General features: G+C 47.2%; 1 protein-coding gene across 1 annotated transcript; it reads left to right on the plus strand.

Annotated features, from left to right (window-relative positions):
- The first annotated feature begins 1,759 nt into the window (after positions 1-1,759).
- On the plus strand, positions 1,760-17,746 carry SERPINF2 (serpin family F member 2). The gene is made up of 9 exons (XM_044672954.1): positions 1,760-1,825; positions 2,564-2,633; positions 3,037-3,117; positions 6,404-6,758; positions 7,632-7,778; positions 8,494-8,697; positions 9,652-9,794; positions 14,664-14,868; positions 16,254-17,746. The coding sequence occupies exons 2-9, from the start codon at positions 2,568-2,570 to the stop codon at positions 16,667-16,669; spliced, it is 1,617 nt and encodes a 538-aa protein (XP_044528889.1). The 5' UTR covers positions 1,760-1,825; positions 2,564-2,567; the 3' UTR covers positions 16,670-17,746.
- Positions 17,747-18,217: the final 471 nt, after the last annotated feature.

Raw genomic sequence — 18,217 nt, forward strand, 5'->3', positions numbered from 1 at the left:
TAGCCAGGCCAGTACTCTCTGTGGTTGACCATGTTGTGTTTCACAATGTTTCCTGGGCCAGGCCTGGTCTATGCTGTCTCTGCCCCAGCACTTCTGGCTCGTGACCTGTTCCCCAACTAATGAAATTCTACATATAATTGGTTCTTTGTTTTTAGTATGGCCGGGGACCCCCTTATGGGCATGGGCCTCTCTGTTGGTGAGGCCCCGATGGCCATAAAACTTGGCACATCCTAATTGGGCCCCCCAGGTGGGGGGTGGGGAGGAGATCAGAAAACTAAACAGGAAAGGGGACCTGGCCTCAACACAAATGTTTAAATGGATGTGTTGGTCAATATTTGCTGAAAGGGAGAGAAATCTGGAAAAGGACTGGGATCAAAGGTCAGGGTGGGAGGGTTGGGCAGGGCCGGAGTTGGGGCCAGAGCCCAGGACAGTGTCAAAGTGGACACGTCGTCGTGTACAGCAGCCAGGAGGCTAACGAGGTAAGTGGGTAGGAATAGAGGTTGGGGGGTTGGGGAGTAAATCCCCCAGGAATCCAGTGTCTAACCTGGGTCAGGGAGCTCCATTTAGGGACCAGGGAAGCATCAACTGGAGGGAATTAAATCCTGAATTGGTAGAAATCAGAGCCTGGCAGAAATCTGAGAGGCCATCTGGTCCCATCTCTTATTTTTTAAGATCTAGGGATCTTAAACTTGGCCAGGCTTATCAAAGTAATTGGTATTAGCGGCAAGATTTGAACCCATCCCATCTGACACCAAGTCTGGTGCTTTTTTCAACTGGGTCATTCATTATTTATCTTCCTTACAGGTTAAGGGGGGACTTGACTGCTCCCCTAGGTGGGTTTGGGGTACCTTTGGGAACAGCCTCTTCCTTGGTCTCTGGTGGGGTCCATAGACTGGTCCATAGAACCCCCTCAGTTCTAGTCCTGGGACCAACGTGTGTCCTGGATCAGGCAAGAGAGGCCAAGAGCCTGAGGCTGTGGGTCATTGGCAGGGACTTACTTTCCCTTGGGAGCTGAGTGGTTTGAAGAGGGCCACATCAAGGTGCCATAGATGGGCCCCATTCTCTTGGCATTTCCTCATTAGCTGGGGGTGGGGGTGCCAGCTGGGGAGGGATCTATGTGGAAAACAGAGTAAGCTGGAGCAAGCGTGGGGGAACAGATGATGGGAAAGCTAGAGTTGGGTCCTCCTTATCTTGTACCCCCTTTCACAACCTCAGGGAGCTCTGGGCCTCCAGCCAGGGTTACTAGCAAGAGGGGGAGGAGCGGCCCCATGGTCTGAGTTCCTGGAATTGGGCAGCAATTTCTCTCTACTGCCCCCTCCCTTTACATAAGGGTTTCCACCCCAAACAGGTCTAGATTGGGGAAATGCCCTTGGTTGCTGTCTGCTTTGGGCTAGGAAAAAAGTTCCTGTGCTATAGATGGTGTCTAGAAGAGCTGGGTTCAAATCTGGCCTCACACACATCTTAGCTGTGTGACTCTGGAAAAGTGACTTAACCCCAGATGCCCAGCCCTTGTCCTTCTGCCTTAGAATTACTACAGAAACAGAAAGTAAGGGTTTTTAAAAAGAAAAAGGTTTCAAATCTGGCCTCAGACACTTCCTAGCTGGGTGACCCTGGGCAAGTCACTTAACCCCCATTGTCTAGCGTTTACTACTCTTCTGCCTTAGAACCAACACACAGCATTGGTTCTAAGGCAGAAGGCAAGGGTTTAAACAAAAAAAAAAAAAAAAAAAAAAAAAAAAAAAAGAAAAAGAAAAAAAAAAAGAAAGAGGAAAGAAACAGCAGGCATCAGTAGCTGTGAGGATTTGGGAAAGGCCTCCTATAGAAGGTAGGATTGGCCCCCAACTATCCTCTAGTATGCTCTTCTTCCTCTAACTCTTCTCACTGTTGAACCAATGAGCATACCTGGAAGGCATCTAGGAGGCCATCTGGGTCCATTTTCTTATGTGACAACTACGTGAAAGGGAAACAGTGCTGGTGAGAGTCAGGAAGACCACTCTTGCCCCAAGTACAAGGATAAATGACTTAGACATATCACTTTTTCTCTGTCTCTGGTTCCTCATCTGTAAAATGGGGATAAAAATAGCACTCATGGGCAGTTGGGTGGCTCAATGGATAGAGCCAGGCCTAGAGATGGGAGGTTCTAGGTTCAAATCTAGCCTTAGATACTTCTAGCTGTGTAACCCTGGGCAAGTCACTTAACCCCCATTGCCTAGCCCTTACTACTTTTCTCCCTTGGAACCGATACACAGTACTGATTCTAAAATGGAAGGTAAACACTTTAAAAAAAAATAGCACCCAAGTTTTTGTGAGGATCAAATAAGATAAAGTAAAAGCGCTTTATAAGCCTTAAAGCACTCTACTATCGATGCTAGCTAAGAGTAATCATGTATGGCAAGTACTGAATAATGATAAATGTGGTCCTCGGGCTTCTTGAAGGAGCTGGAATTTGAGTTGGGTCTTGAAGGATGAGATAGGATCAGCCCAGGTAGAGATCCAAGGACAGTGTGAAAGCACAGGCTGTCCAGAGAGAAGGATGGCTAACAAATTCTTTCCCCTGTTCTAGAACCATGGCACCACCAATATGGGCCGTCCTGCTGCTGGGCCTGTCTGTCCTGCCTAGATCCTGTTTATCGGTAAGGAGGACAGGCTGGTAAGGTCCCTTTGGGAGATGAACTGGAAGTGGGGCAATGGGGAAGGGAGTGGGGAAAGAGGGGGAGATGGAGAGAGTTCTTGGCAAGGGGGCCTGGGATTGTGGGAAGGTTGGGAGGTCTGCGATATAATACTGTGGGTTCTAGACTGCAGAAAATGATGGAGGTGGGGGGCTCAAACCAGGAAGCAGTGGGTCTGCTTAAGAGGCTTTGTCATGGGGGAACGGGACACAGATAGCATAGAAGTATCTGTCCCATGTTGGGACCTCTGACCTAGGAAGAGATGAAGGTTGAGGAAAGGGCAAGCCCTCTTGTAGCCTCCAGATCAGAGGGGTGGAGGGGGAGATTTCTGAAAGGAGACAGTAGCTAAATATGCTTCCTGTTCCAGGAGCCAGTCCATGATGCCTTTACGGAGGGGCAGAAACAGGAGAAAGTACCGCTGCTTCTCCTCCTCAAGTCAGGCAACCAGGTAACGGAAGACCAGGAGCCAACCTTGGGCTCCAAGCCCCGGAGTGATTCACCAGTAAGGGGACCTCATGGGAGGTGCTTCCAGGTGGAAGTGTGGGTAGTCTGGGGTGTTGTGCAACCACAAGCAGGCCAGTGATTTGAGTGACACCAGGAAGGCACTCTGCCCCATCTCCTCTGTTACCATGCGAGGCACTAGCAACAGAAATGAAAGACGAGGAGGTTATGTTTGACTGGGGGATCCATGTTCACAGATAAAATAATAACAAGGTCTTTACCCCAAAAAAGTGATTACGAAGACTGATTTTGATGGGCCTGGGGAAGGGGGACTAACAACTGAGGTAGAAAGGGTTTCTTTCTTTCTTTCTTTCTTTCTTTCTTTCTTTCTTTCTTTCTTTCTTTCTTTCTTTCTTTCTTTAAACCCTCACCTTCCATCTTGGAGTCAATACTGTGTATTGGCTCCAAGGCAGAAGAGTGATAGGGGTGGGCAATGGGGGTCAAGTGACTTGCCCAGGGTCACACAGCTGGGAAGTGTCTGAGGCCAGACTTGAACCCAGGACCTCCCATTTCTGGGTCTGACTCTCAATCCACTGAGCTACCCAGAAAGGGTTTCTTGAGGGAGGTGGTACTTGGGCTGCCTTCAGTTCAACTAGGACTTCTGAAAGATAGAATTGAGGAAGGAGAATATTCTTGGTCTCAAAAGACAACCAGCTTGTGCAAAGGCATGTAGGCTGGAGATTACAGGAGATGGACTGGGCTATGGCAGGACCAGCAAATGGTTGTTGGGCTGAATGCTGTTAGTGAGGGGACTGATGTGTAATTGGTAGGCTAGAGTCAGAATGTGAAGCATTTAAAGCCTTAAAAAATGGAATTGGAGAAAAAGCTAATTGGTTCCCTTTTGGACATGTTGATTTTGAAATGTCTAAGGGTTAGCTAGGTGGTGCAGTAGAGTCAGGAAGGCTTGGAGTCAGGAAGATCTGAATTCAAATCCATCGTCAAACATTTGCTGTGTGACCCTGGGCAAGCTACTTTACTTTGTTGGCCTCAGTTTCCTCATCTATAAAATGATCAGGAGAAGGAAATGGAAAACCAGGCCAGTATGTGCCCAGAAAACCCCAAATGGGGTCACAGAGAGTTGGACATGACCAGACAACAATGACCACTGGGCATCCAGGCGGAGATGCCCAGTATACAACTGGAAATGTGAACTTGAGAGCCATTGGCATAGAGCTGATAATTAAACACAAAGGAGCTAATGAGGTCACAATGAAAGAGAGTCCCCAGAGAAAAGAGAAAACATCCCCTAAGCAGAGAAGCTTGGGATATACCTGCATTTGAGGGATGAAATGTTGATATTGAAGCACTTTTGACATCTTCAACATGCGCATTATTTATTAGTTCCTTTTCTATCCCAGTCATCAGAGACCAGGTTTATGATGGGAAAGGGAGAAGGGAACAGCAGTCTGAAGAGAGATAGGAATTATTGACTCTGTTTCTTTTTTTTTTTTAAACCCTTACCTTCCATCTTGGAGTCAATACTGTGTATTGGCTCCAAGGCAGAATAGTGGTAAGGGTAGGCAATGGGGGTCAAGTGACTTGCCCAGGATCACACAGCTAGGAAGTGTCTGAGGTCAGATTTGAACCCAGGACCCCCGTCTCTAGGCCCGGTTCTCAATCCACTGAGCTACCCAGCTGCCCCCAAGAGAGATAGGAATTAGTTTAGGAGGCATGGGAGAAGGAAGTGAGATCAGGAAGAGCTGTGAAAGTGAAACATCTCAGTTTCATAAAGCCTACAGGAAGTAGGCATGGCAAGAGAGGGGAGCAGGGAAGACCCAGATCAGAGATTGGGACTGAAAGCCAATCATCAAGGTCCAGAGAGAAGAGGAAAGAAGGTGGAATTCAGGAAAGGGGGACAGTAAGGTTCCAGATGTACCTTTTGAGGATCCCAAGAGGGTCACTTGGATAACTGAGTGGAAGATAATCTGCAGAGAGGAGAGACGTAAGTCAGGGAGGACCAAGCAGAATTGCAATTACAGTAGAGATGATGGCCAGGTACGAGGGTGGTGGTAAAGTCAGGGCATGTTTATGCAAGATATTACAAAGGTAGATTGACAAGACTTGGCACCAAATTGGCTATGGGAGAGTGAGGAGATGAAGATGACAATCTGCAAGTCAGGGGCAGGGGTTGGGGATGAGGGTGGGCTGGGAGGATGATGGAGCCCTCAGCAATCATAGAGAAGTTAGGAAGAGAGGAGGATTTAAAGAGAAAGATATTGAGTTCAGGTTGGGACACAAAGTTGGGTTGAAGACATGGGCAGGACATCCAATTTGAGATGTCTGAAAGGCTGTCAGAGTTGCAAGAATGAGGATCAGGAGAGATGTTAGAGCTGAATAAGTAGCAGAGATGAGCATGGATCTAGGGGAGCTGATGAGATGACCAAGTGAAAAGAGTGTCCAGGAGAAGAGAATGCCAAAGGCTGTGGAGAGGTCAAGAAGGGTGAAGACTGAGAAAAGGCCACAGGATTTGGGGATTAAGAGATTTTCCCACTTTAGATCTAAGTAGTAGTAAGGTAATTCTTTCCTTGACTTTCTCCCTCCAACCCCCACACTTAATTGTTCCGTTACTGATATATTCTTCATTTTTTTTAAACCTTTCCCTTCCATCTTAGAATCAATACTGTATATTGGTTCTAGGACAGAAGAGTGGTAAAGGCTAGGCAATGGGGGTTAAGTGACTTGCCCAGGGTCTGCTGAGGCCAGATTTGAACCGAGGACCTCCGGCCTGGCTCTCAATCCACTGAGCCACCCAGCTGCTCCCTCTGATAAAGTCTTATGTGCCCTGTAAGGTTCTCTGGGGTCCATTCCAGCAGTGGATTTAGGATGGCTGCTCTAGAACCAGAAGAGACCTTAATGGTCATCCAGTGAAACCCCCTTTCTTTTTACAGAGGAGAAAACTAAAAGTCGGGCATTTAGGTGGAGAGAGAAAGTGCCGGGCTGAATTCAGATCAGCTTCAGACCCGGACCAGCTGTGAGACTCTGGGCAAGTCACTTAACCCTGTTTGCCTCAGTTTCCTCATCTGTTAAGGGAGCTGGAGAAGGAAATGGCAAACCACTCCAGTATTTTCGCCAGGGAAACCTTACTTGGGGCCATGAAGTGTCAGACGTGACTGAAACGACCGAAGGGCTCAGAGATGACTTGCCTAAGGTCACACTGGTAGTAAGTGGCAAAGCCTCAGGCATCACCGTGGCTCACCTTCTCACTCTTTCTGACTCTCTTTTCTCCCCTGTAGGATTCAGACAAGACACCAGTGGGTCCCACGGGGCTCCCAGCACACTCCTGGGCCCTGGACTTTACCGCTGACACCCAGGAGGCCTCCAAGAAATCAGATTCCTTCACCTCCCTGGATCCAGCAGGCACTTTCTTCCCAAAGCTGGAGAGCTGCCTGGAGCCCCGCAGGGGGGCTGACCAGAGAGAAGAGGCCGGCTGCGTGGAGACCCCATCGGCAGAGCAGACCCACCAGCTGGCGGAGGCCATGATGGAATTCACTTTAGACTTGTTCGACAAAATCCTGCAGAAATCCAGCAGCCCCAACGTGGTCTTGTCACCCCTCAGTGTTGCCCTAGCTCTGTATCATCTGGAACTAGGTAAATGGGCCGTCCCCCTGCTTGAGAGGGGCAGAACCCTGAAATGAGAGAGCAGCCAGCCCAGCTCTTACTAGAGGGGGAAGCTTGAGGACCAGTGAGTGGGTGGTCCACGGTCACACAGTGACTTAATGATGGAGCCAGGCTTCTCACCCTCGGTCCAGGCTAGTAGCAATGAGTAGGAACTCCCCGAATTTCCCAGCTGCCTGTGATACTGGCTCCTTGGGCAGCGTGGCCCCTCCTGGGAGCTCGGGGAGAAGGGTTACTCTCCGGGGGACCCGAGCACTTCATCTCTCAGAGAGGGCTGGAGGTAGACTTTAACTTAATTTGTTAAATGAACGATGCATTTATTGGGTGCCTGCTGTATACTCAGTGCCATGCTAAGCGCTGTGAGGAATACAAGCGGGAGAGAGCATCTTCCCCTGCTTCAAGGTGGTTGTGGTCTCATGGAGGAGACTCACACACAAAAGGAAATTAGAGGACCCTGGGAGACCGCCTATGCCTAAGTCCCAAGATGTGTGCCACGGACTGAGAGCAGAGTCAAGGACAGTTTCAGAGAAGAGGCGGAACCGTAGCTGGGCTTGGAAGGATGGGTAGATTAGGGGAAGGGGAGGATATTCTGGGCAAAGAACATCAATAGGGTCAAAGGTGTGGAGGTGAGAATCAATGGGGACTTTTTTGTGGGGAGTGGGGTGGTTAAAAGTTCCCTAATCCCCTGTCTTCAGAGTGGGGCGCTATCTGGTGCAGCGGACGGTCTGGTTGCCAAGGTCTTCCCCTTCTTCTGTAGGACGTGGGTGGGCTTGAATTTGGATGTGGGTGGGGGGTGTGCCAGCTTGGTGATACCCCCAATGGGACCACAGCCGGCGTGTTCTCCAGGAGCCAGGAGTAAGACGGCCCAGCAACTACAAAAAGTCCTGCGTGTGGAATCTGTGTCCTGCCTGCACCAAACACTCAGTAGCATGCGCCAGGAGCTGGGCGGCACAGCAGCCCTACGAATGGCAGCCAGAATGTACCTGGAGAAAGGTGTGTGTGCCGAATACATCATCTTTTTTTTTTTCTTAAACCCTTATCTTCCATCTTAGAATCAATATGGGAGAAGAGCAGCAAGGGGGAGGCAATGGGGTTAAGTGACTTGTCTAGGAAGTGTCTGAGTTTGGATTTGAACTCAGGACCTCCCATCTCTGGGCTCGGCTTATTTTTTTTTTCCCTTTTTCTCTTTTGACTTTTTTTTAATTTGAAAATTTTTGTTGAATTATTTAATTTAGACTATTTTTCCATGGTTCATGTTCTTTCCTTCCCCTCCAACCCTCCCCCACCCCCACCCCATAGCCAACACACAATTCCACTGGATTTTACACTTGCCATTGATCTAGACCTATTTCCATATATTGATCTTTTGGGCCTGGCTTTTAAGCCATTGAGCCACCCAGCTGCCCCGTGTTGAATACTTCTAAATCCTGCCTCTTTCACAGTTTAAAGGAGGTAAAACTCTGTTCCCAATTACTCCATGAAACAGGGAGAATTCATGGAGATTATCTCCATTGTATAGAAGAGGAAGGTAAGATTGAGAGAGCTTCAGCCATTTACCCGCAGACACACCACTAGGAAGGTGATGTTCCTACCCGGCCTTTTTACTTGGAGGACAGTAGCCCATGCTAGGGAGTGACAGAGCTGAGATTCATCCCCCTCTTTCCAATGCTGGACTCTGAGCATGGCTTTATCTGGCTTTTCCTTGTAGGCTTCCCAGTCAAACAGGAATTCCTGGAGCAGTCAGAGAGATTTTTTGGTGCAAAGCCCTCTTTCCTGAAAGGGGATGAGAAGGAAGACCTTCAGATCATCAACCAGTGGGTGAAGGAGGCCACGGAAGGGAAGATCGAGAACTTCCTGTCGGAGCTCCCAGCAAACACAGTGATGCTACTCCTGAATGCTGTGTATTTTCAGGGTAGGAGCCAGTGCATGACAAAGATTTCCCCCTTTTCCCCCAATCATGCCCATTCTAGATCCTCCCTGCTCTCTCCCTGCTTCCCTTGGGAGCCCCCAGAAGGCTGAACCTCCAAGAGAATTCTCCTGCCAAGCATATGTTGGTGGTGCCAGCTGTGAGGTGGGGTCAGAAGCCCTCTGAGGGGAGACTTCTTGCTTGCTGTCCTTTACACATTTCCTACCTCTTGGTCCTTGCCTAACCTTCTACCCCTGTGCCAGGAAGGTACTTGGGGTTCATGATCAACTCCTGGAATCCTGAGTCTTCTTCAAAGCTGAGCTCAGTTACCATCAGCCATGAGAAGTCTTTCCTAATCCCCCTCCAGCTGCTAATAATTCATTCTTAAGACAATATAATATTTACACAATAATTCATATAATATATACGATATGACATATGATATAATATAATATGTATATAATATATAATTATATATTGTATATTACATATTGTATAATATATAGTATGATATAATATAATNCCCTCTCCCGTAGCCAACGAGCCATTCCACTGGGTTTTATGTGCGTCATTGATCAAGACCGGTTTCCATATTATTGATATTTGCACGAGGGTGATGGTTTAATACTTTAATCAATAACAGTTCAATGAATCACTGAATCAGTCACTTAGTGTGTGCCAGACCCCTACTCCCAAAAGGCAAGTGGATGGTTATGGGGAGGGAACGGACAGTGAGGGCTTGAGGAGAACTCTGGAGTGGTGAGACTGTGAGAACTCGAGGTCTTTTAGTCTACTGCGCATTTTACAGAGAAGGAAACTGAGGTCTAGAGAGGGCGCATGGTTTCCCCGAATTCACACGGGGAGCTGGATACCGACCTTGATCTCCCGACTCCCAGCCCAGTTCTCTCTGCAAAAAAGATCAGCCCACCTTGGTAGACCCTCCATTCTGCTTGGCTGCAGGTTTCTGGAAGACCAAGTTTGACCCCAGTCTGACCAAGACGGACGCTTTTCATCTGGATGAGAAGTACATAGTCCCTGCGGTCATGATGAAGGCTAAGAACTACCCTTTGCGCTGGTTCTTGCTGGATCAAGGAGACGTGCAGGTGAGTGGCAGAGAAGAGGGCAAGGTGGGAGCTCCACGACAAGGTGAGAGGCCGAAGGTCCGGGAAAGAGAGCCAGCCTTCTGCAGAGAGTGGAGGGAGGGGGCCTCTGCTAGTCTGTTCCAGGATAAAAGGTATGTGCTTAGATTCTTTTTCAAAATTTAAATTTTTTAAACAAAAAAAGCAGTTATCTTTTCTCCTTTCCATATTCCATCCCTTGAAAAAGGAAAGAAAAAGAAAACCCTTGCAACAAAATATATGGTTGAGTGAAGCAAATCCTCCCATTGGCTATGTTCAAAAATTCTTGTCCTATTGTGCACCCGGAGTCTGCCACCTCTCGGGCCTCATCGTGGGTCCTCTGGAATCATGGTTGGTCATTGTGCTGACCAGAGTTCTGAAGCCTTTCAGAGTTGTTCTTTGCCAAGTTACTGTAAATTGTTCTCCTGGTTTTACTCACTTTACTCTGCATCGGTTCCTACAAGTCTTTCCAGAATTCTCTGAAGCCATGTCTTATGGCACGTGCTAGTCTTCTAGTATTGTCACCCACCATCATTTATTCATCAAAGTTTCCAGCTCTCCACCGCCACAAAAAGAGATGCTATGCTATAAATGTTTGTGTTCTCACAAGTTCTTTCGCTCTACCTTTGATCTCTTTGGGGTATCGGAAGGGCTCTGTCTCCTGCAAGTGTTCCTTAAAGTGATTCTTTTTTATTTCGACCTTTACTTTCTATCTTAGATTAATATTGTGTATTGATTCTAAAGCAAGAGTGGTAAAGGCTAGGCATTGGGGGTTAAGTGACTTGCCCAGGGTCACACGTCTAGGAAGTGTCTGAGGTCAAATTCAAACCCAGGACTTCCTATCTCTAGGCCTGGCTCTCAATCCATGGAGCTATCCAGCTGCCCTTTTTAAATCCATTTTTGCTTGTGGAATATTGTGGGAGGTCAATAAGAGAAACAGAGTCTCAAATAGATAAAAATCATCTGAGACTCCTCTTTTGACCCCTTTTGTGATCACCCACAGAATATCCCATGGTTATTGGGATAGAGGCCTCAGGAGTATCCAGCCATCCTCTTGGCTTGGTGTCCAGCTAGCTTTCTCTCTTTAACTCTTCTTTAAAAAAATTTTTTTTATTGATACCTACTGCTTCTTACATCACCATAATATAGACTATATCATGTATTTTTAAGTATATGGGAACTTTCATTTTATTGATGGTTCCCTTGAGGAATAAACCCCATGATAGAGTCTATGATTCAAAGGGTATGGGCATTTTAGTAATTTCATTTACATAATTCCAGATTGGGTACCATTTCACAGCTCCACCAACAATGCATCTGCATACCTTTCTTTCCACAATTCTTCCAACATTATTGCCATTTTTGGTCATTTTTGCTAATTGCAAGATATAAGGCGACATCTCAAGGGATGTTTTGATGTTCATTTCTCTTATTATGAATGGTTAGGAGCATTTTTTTTCATGTGTCGTGAATACTTTGCAGTCCTTTTGAGAACTATTTGTTCCTATCCTTTGATCATTCATTTGTTAAAGAAATGCTATTAGTCTTATATGTTTATACATTGTTTAGAAATGAAACCCTTCTCAGTGAAATTTGATACAAAGATTTTTTTCCCTATTCCTTTGGCTCCCTCTAACTCTAAAAAATCCCCAACTCTTACCTTTTGTCCTAGAATCAATAATAAGTATCAATTCTGAAGCAGAAAAGCAGTAAAGGTTAGGCATTTGGGGTTAAGTGACTTGCCCAAGGTCACCCAGCTAGGAAGTATTTGAGGTTGGATTTGAACCCAGGCCCTCTCCAACAGTAGACCTGGCACTCTTTCCACTGAGCAACTTGGCTGCCTTTTTCTTCTAACTCTAAAAACCTTCCTTCCTTCCTCCTCCTTTCTTTTCCAATTTCATTTTCTAATTTTTAAAATGGCCAACTCAACTCATTAATTTTTTCTTTTTCTCTCTCGTTAATATCAGCCTTCAGGGAAACCAAATTGCCCCCAAGTTCTGCTTTGGATGCATCCCATAAATTTTGATAACATCATATATCTATATCTATATCATTGTTTTCTCTAATAGAATTTGTTGCTGTTTCTATTGTTTGGCCTTTCACCCTCATATTACTCATTCACTGTGTTCTCCTCTTTCTCGCTGCTGATTACAGCAATTTGATTTTCCTCTCTCCTCTGACTGATTATATTTGCTAAAGATTTATCAATGTTATTGGTCTTTTTTGCAAAATCTCAGCTCTTTGTTTCATTTCTTAATTCAATTGTTCTAGTTTGTTTCTATTTTGCTCATTTCCCCTTAATTCCCATAATTTCTTGTACTCGGCTTGTCTTCGGAGTGTTAATTTTTTTTCATTCATTTGCCATTCCAGAGGAAAGAGAGTTGGATTTGGAGTTACAGATAGGGATGGCAGATAAGGATTAAATCTGGCTGAGGGAGCTCCCAGGTGAGGAAGTTCCCTTCACCAGTGCAGGTCAGCATCTGTCCTGCAATTTATTTTCTTAGAGGCACCAGGAGGAAGTGATTTGTCTGATGTCATCCATCAGTGAGACTAGAACCCAGGACTCTGCATCTATGTTCATTAAGGAGATTGGTCTGTGGTTTTCTCTCTCCATTTTTGGTCTTCCTGGCTTGGGTATCAGTACCATATTTGTGTCATAAAAAGAATCTGGTGGGACTCCTTCTTTGCTTATTTAAAAAAATTTTTTTTCTTCTTTGCTTATTTTGCCAAATATTTTGTATAGTGTCGGGATTAATTGTTCTTTAGATGTTGGATAGAATTCACTTGTGAATCCATCTGGCCCTGGGGATTTTTTCCTGGGGAGTTCCTTGATGGTGTGTTTAATTTCTTTTTCTGTCTTATTTTTCAGTGCTTATTTAAGTATTCTATTTCCTCTTTTGTTAATCTGACAATTTCTATTTTTGTATGTAAGAATCCAGAACTCTGAAGCTAGCTCTTTATTCCCTACCCTTCCCTGCCTGGTCAAACATGCAGGCTGCCATACTCAGTATATGCAAAGCAAACCTCAGAGAAAATGGTAGTTTCGACTCTCTCTTCCTCTTCTTCCCCATTAACTTTCTCTTCTGGGTTCCAATTCTCCCCACCTTCTGCTGGGCATTTCCTGGGGTTTCCCAAAGCCCCAGAAATAAGGGTAACCTGAGCACCCACAAGAAGATACCTTTGACTTAAAAAAAAAATCCTTACCTTCTGTCTTTGTAACAACTCTTAAGACGGAAGGGCTAGGACTAAGCAATGGGGTTAAGTGACTTTTCCAGGGCCACAGAGCTGGGAAGTTGCACCCAAGTCCTCCCTACTCCAGGTCTCATGCTCTATCCACTGAGCCACATAGCCACCCGTATCCTAGACTTTTTAGAACTCAGAAGGACCATGGAGATCATGTGATCTTAAATCTGGTAATGAAAGGGGCCTCAGAGACCCCCTCGCCCATTCCCTTCTTTTACTAAATTGAGCAAACTGAAGCCTAGAGAGGTTGTGACCTGCCCCAGGTTGCAGAGATAGGTCTATGTGTAAGAGTCTGGATTGGAACTCAGACCCCGTTCCACATTTGGTGCTCTGGGGCTTTTCCCTCTTGTTTCGCCATAGTCTGACATCCATCCAGTCTGAGAACAGCCTCCCTGCATTTGAGGAACTCAGAACCTCCCAAGACTTATTAAGTGCCTCTTCTGTTACTATGGGAGATACGAGGGTTTTAGAATGACAGAAGACCAAACCTGCTCTCAGCAGAAACAAGCTGGGCCACATTCAGAGGAAGCCAATTGGGAGAGTCAGTCGCCTGGAGGCCAGGCAGGATCAGCTTAAGAGAAGACACAGGGAAGGCAGGATCCCTGTTTTAAAACACCAAAGGGTGGTCGTGTGGGCCAGAGATTCATCTTGTTTTGTCTGGCAAAAGAGGAAAAAAGTAGGAGCCAATGGGTACAAGACACGGAGATCTAGGCTGCATCTAAAGAAGGTTTTGCTAACAATGAGAGTCATTCAGATGAGGAGAGATGGTGGCTTTCTTCCTCACTGAATAAAGGAAGAGAGCATTTGCTAAATGCCTACTATGTGCCAGCCATTGTGCTAAGTGCTTTACAGATATTATCTCATTAAATCCTGTGAGATGGGTACCATTATTATTCCTACTTCATAATTGAGGAAACTGAGGCAGACAGTTTAATTTTCCCAGTTATTATTTTTATATTATATTTTATTATATAAATATGTCATTTTAAAATTTAAAATATTTTTATATTATTATATTTAAAAACCTTACCTTATATTATTATACCTTATTATATTATTATTTATAATATAATATAATATGATATATTACTATTATAACACATCATTATATTTAATATATCATTATTTATACATTATATATTTATTATATATGATATGCATTTATTTATATATAGTATAATAAAATAGTATTATATATTTTAAACCTTACGTTCTGTCTTAGAATTAATACTAAGTATTATTTCCAAGGCAGAAGAGCAGTGAAGGGCTAGGCAATTAGCTAGGCAAGGGTTTAAGTGACTTGCCCAGGGTCACACATCTAATAAGTATCTAAGGATAGATTTGATCTCAAGTCTTCCTGATTCCGGGGCCAGTTTTCAATCCACTGTACCCCCCTAGCTGCCTCTGAATGGACAGCATTTATAAAGTACTTACTATGTGCTAAGAACGATGCTTATGTGCTGGAGATACAAATGCAAAAGCCAGCCAGAGGAGGCAGAGACCCTGGAGCCTGGCTGCCCTTCTCCTTTGCCCTGGGCTCTCCCAGTCCCCCTGAGGAGGCCCCCTGTCTGCTCCTGCTTTACCACACTGCCTCCCTTGGTTGCCTCCCAGGTGGCTCAGTTCCCTTTCAAGAACAACATGAGTTTCGTGACTGTGGTCCCCAGCCAGTTCGAGTGGAACATCTCCCAGTTGCTGGGCAACCTGAGCAGGGCCGCCTTGCATAGACCCTTCCTGAAGGAGAGGCCCACAGTGGTGACGATGCCCAAGCTGCAGCTGGATCACCAGATGGACCTGGCCTCCACCCTGGGCCAGCTGGGTAAGACGCCTCGAAACGGGGCAGGGAAGGCAGCAGAACATGTGTCTAGGCTCTGGGTGTCTTCTTCGCCCTCTCCGGAGTGAGGGCTTGGAAGGTGGGAAGACAGTAGTGGCCGGAGTCCTTAGCTGCGTGAGCATCCTACATTCAGAGCTGGCCATCCTAAAGCTTTCCTAGCAATACACGTATAACCCAGAGGAATTCTTGTCGACTCTGGGAGAAGGGAGGGAAGAGGGGACGGAGACAACATGAATCCTGTCACCGTGGGGGAAAAAGAAAGAACTAAAAGGAGGTTTTCCTTAACTCTTCGAAAAAAGAAAACAAAGATGATCTAGTTTAACCCCCTTATTTTACAGACAGGGAAACTGAGGCCCAGAGAGGTTACATGTGACTTGCTCGAGGTCCTATAGCCAGGAGGTCGCAAAGCCAGGCTTGGAATCGAGGTTAGAGCACCGAGTTAGCATTCAAAGAGGCCTTCAGGATCCACAGATCCAACCCACTTATTTTACAGATGGTGGAACAGGCTCAGCAAGGCTGGGTCACCCGGCTGATAAGTGTCGCGGGGGCATCTAGGGCCAGCCCTCTGTCCACTCCCTCCCTCCTGACCCAGAAGCCTGGTACTCTTTATTTGGACCTGGTACCTTCTGCTTCCACTCAGGAGGAATGGAAGTGTGGCCAGGGGAAAGATCCCTGCCCGGGAGTTGGGGCCCCTCCATTCTCTGCCTTCCTAGAGCAAAGCGGGCCACTCACTTCTCCTTTCTTGTAAAAGGCAAGGTGTGGGCTTGTGCCCTCCTCCGGGTCCGGGGAGGAAGGGCTTGGTAGTGACAGAGAGCCTGCCCCAGAGCAGGGCCGGTTAAGCTTTACAGATAGTATTTCACTTCCTCTAAAGGTTCACGGACCCTTTGGGCAGTTTAGGGAAGCCCGTGGCCCCGTTTTAGTGTGATTATTTTTTAAATAACAGATTTCCCCATAAGTTTTCCAAAGTCGCACGATCCATATTGTCTCTCTCCCTTCTTCCCTCACCTCTTCCGGACCTGGCAAGCAATTTGATTGGGGCCAAACATGTATTATCACACAAAACCTACAGAAGGAGGGTTTAAAGCCCATAAAAACGCACTACGGAGGATCCCAAAGGAGGGCAGTTGTGTTCAAACAGTTATCAAAAGAACCACAGAAGATGGAGCCAGGAGCTCTGGGGGGGGCCGGAAGCTCAAGGAAATCTCTAGCCAAGAGCCCGGAGGGTTCCCATGAAGGAAGGGGGGGGCCTGGCCCCAGGGCAGTGCCCGGCCTCAGAGGGCAGAGGGGCGGCCCAGCCTCTCCCTCTGGGCAGGGGCTTCCAGCGGCTCTCCCGGGGCGCTCAGCTTCCGCTTCCGCTTCCCTCCCGACAGGCCTCGAGGAGCTGTTCCAAGCCCCAGACCTTCGGGGGATCTCGGAGAAAAGCCCGGTGGTGTCCAGCGTGCGGCACCGGGCTACCTTGGAGCTGGACGAGGCTGGCGTGGAGGCGTCCGGCGTCACCAGCGTGATGATGTCCCGCATGTCCCACTTCTCGGTCAACATGAACCGGCCCTTCCTCTTTTTCATCTTCGACGACGTCACCCGCCTGCCACTGTTTGTGGGCAGCGTCAAAAACCCCAACCCCGGGGGGCAGAAGGAGGTCAAAGAGCAGCGCGACGCCCCTGACAACAAGGATTTTCTCTGGAGTCAGAAATACTCCCCCATGACAGACAAGTTTTTCGGGCCCAACTGGAAGTTTTCTTCCCCCCAGGAGGAGGACGACTATCCTGAATTCCAGAACCCCAAGTGAAGGCGGGCGGGCGGGGCTGTGGCCGCACCCCGGGCCCCCCAGGCCGCCCCGAGGCGCTCCTCCTGAGGTTGGCGTGGGGGCAGGGACTCCGACCTCTCGTGACTCTTTCTGACCAGTCTGCCAATCTGGGATGAGGCACTGGTGCCAGGGGAGGGGTTTGGGATGGGGGAGGTGAGGACAAGAAGATCCCATTCCCCTCCCCCTCCTTGGGGTGGGAGCGAGGGGCCGCTTTATCCTCCTGGGGTAGCCATTGTAAAAGGGCTGGGAGGATTTTTCTCTTCTGGGGCTTGGGGTGTGCATGCTGATTGTCAATGACGAAGGTCATTCACAAAAGAAAGTGCAGCACTTCCCAGTTTGTTTACAATTATTCTGGTGGAGGAGGTAGGGGCACACAGGGAGAGGGAGGGAACAAATGGCTTGGCACCCCTTCTGGCCATATAGGACAGGGACAGACCCACCCTGGGGGGACTTTGAGTCATCTTACTCTGAGGAAAGGACAACTGAGAGAAAGAAGATGGGAACTGACCCTCCTTAGAATCACAGGATCCTGGATTTGTAGCTGGAAGGGACCTTAGAGATCATTTAATTAAACTCCCCCTCATTTTACACATGCAGAAACAGACTTGCCCAAGGTCACGGTAGTCTCTTGGTTTCCTGGACCCCACACCAGTGATGACACCGGAGTGAGAGCATCTGAGTGGGTTTTAATCCTGGCTCTTCCCTGTGACCTAGGGCAGACGAAATGAAGGGAGATGGACTAGATAATCCCTAAGGTGGCATCGTCCTGTCTTACTCTAATGTTCCTAGAGTCAACGGCAATGTTAAGCTGAAATCCTGAACAGAGGAGCACCTCACTGACCCAGTGGCATATTCTCCCCATCCCACAGCAACTCGGGCCTGATCCCCCTCAGCTTGCCTCACCTCCAACCATCCCCGAGGATCCCAGAGTCACCAGATTGGCTCTCCTTCTCTCCTCTGAGTCCCATATGGAGTGGGCAGGGAGGGTGGCTGGAGGCTTGTTTTATAAAGTTTTTCTAGTGATTTTTATGTCATCAGAATAATAAAGAATGAATTGGCCAGGTTGGTCTGATGTCCCTGGGCTGGAGAGCCTTGGGGAAATGGATGGATGATGGAGGGGAAGGGTACGAGGGAAGGGCAACAAGACAGATAGCTGTATCAGGAGGAAAGGTTGAATGGAACGGGATGGGAGGAAACTATTACTCTTCCTTCTCCTTAGCCGTGCCACTGGACACCTGGTAGGGAGACGTTGAATTAGCTGGTCAGGATAATGACGGTGGTGGTGGGAGTGGTGGTTGGGTGGGTGTGGACACCATGCTATACAAGGATAAAAAGAACTAAGGAGAACTGGGAGGTCATATGAGCAACAAGATGGTGGACAAGCCATTTCCCCTGAATCTCATGACCTCTCAAATCTCTAAAATGGGAATTTTCTGCCAAAGATTAAGCAACTTAAATTGTTTCCATGGGTCTAGGTCACCCAGAATCCTAAAGAAAGTCAAACAAAAAGACAACATTGATGAACTGACA

This window comes from Gracilinanus agilis, chromosome 4 (genome assembly GCF_016433145.1).
Source record: "Gracilinanus agilis isolate LMUSP501 chromosome 4, AgileGrace, whole genome shotgun sequence".
NCBI classification, from domain to species: domain Eukaryota; kingdom Metazoa; phylum Chordata; class Mammalia; order Didelphimorphia; family Didelphidae; genus Gracilinanus; species Gracilinanus agilis.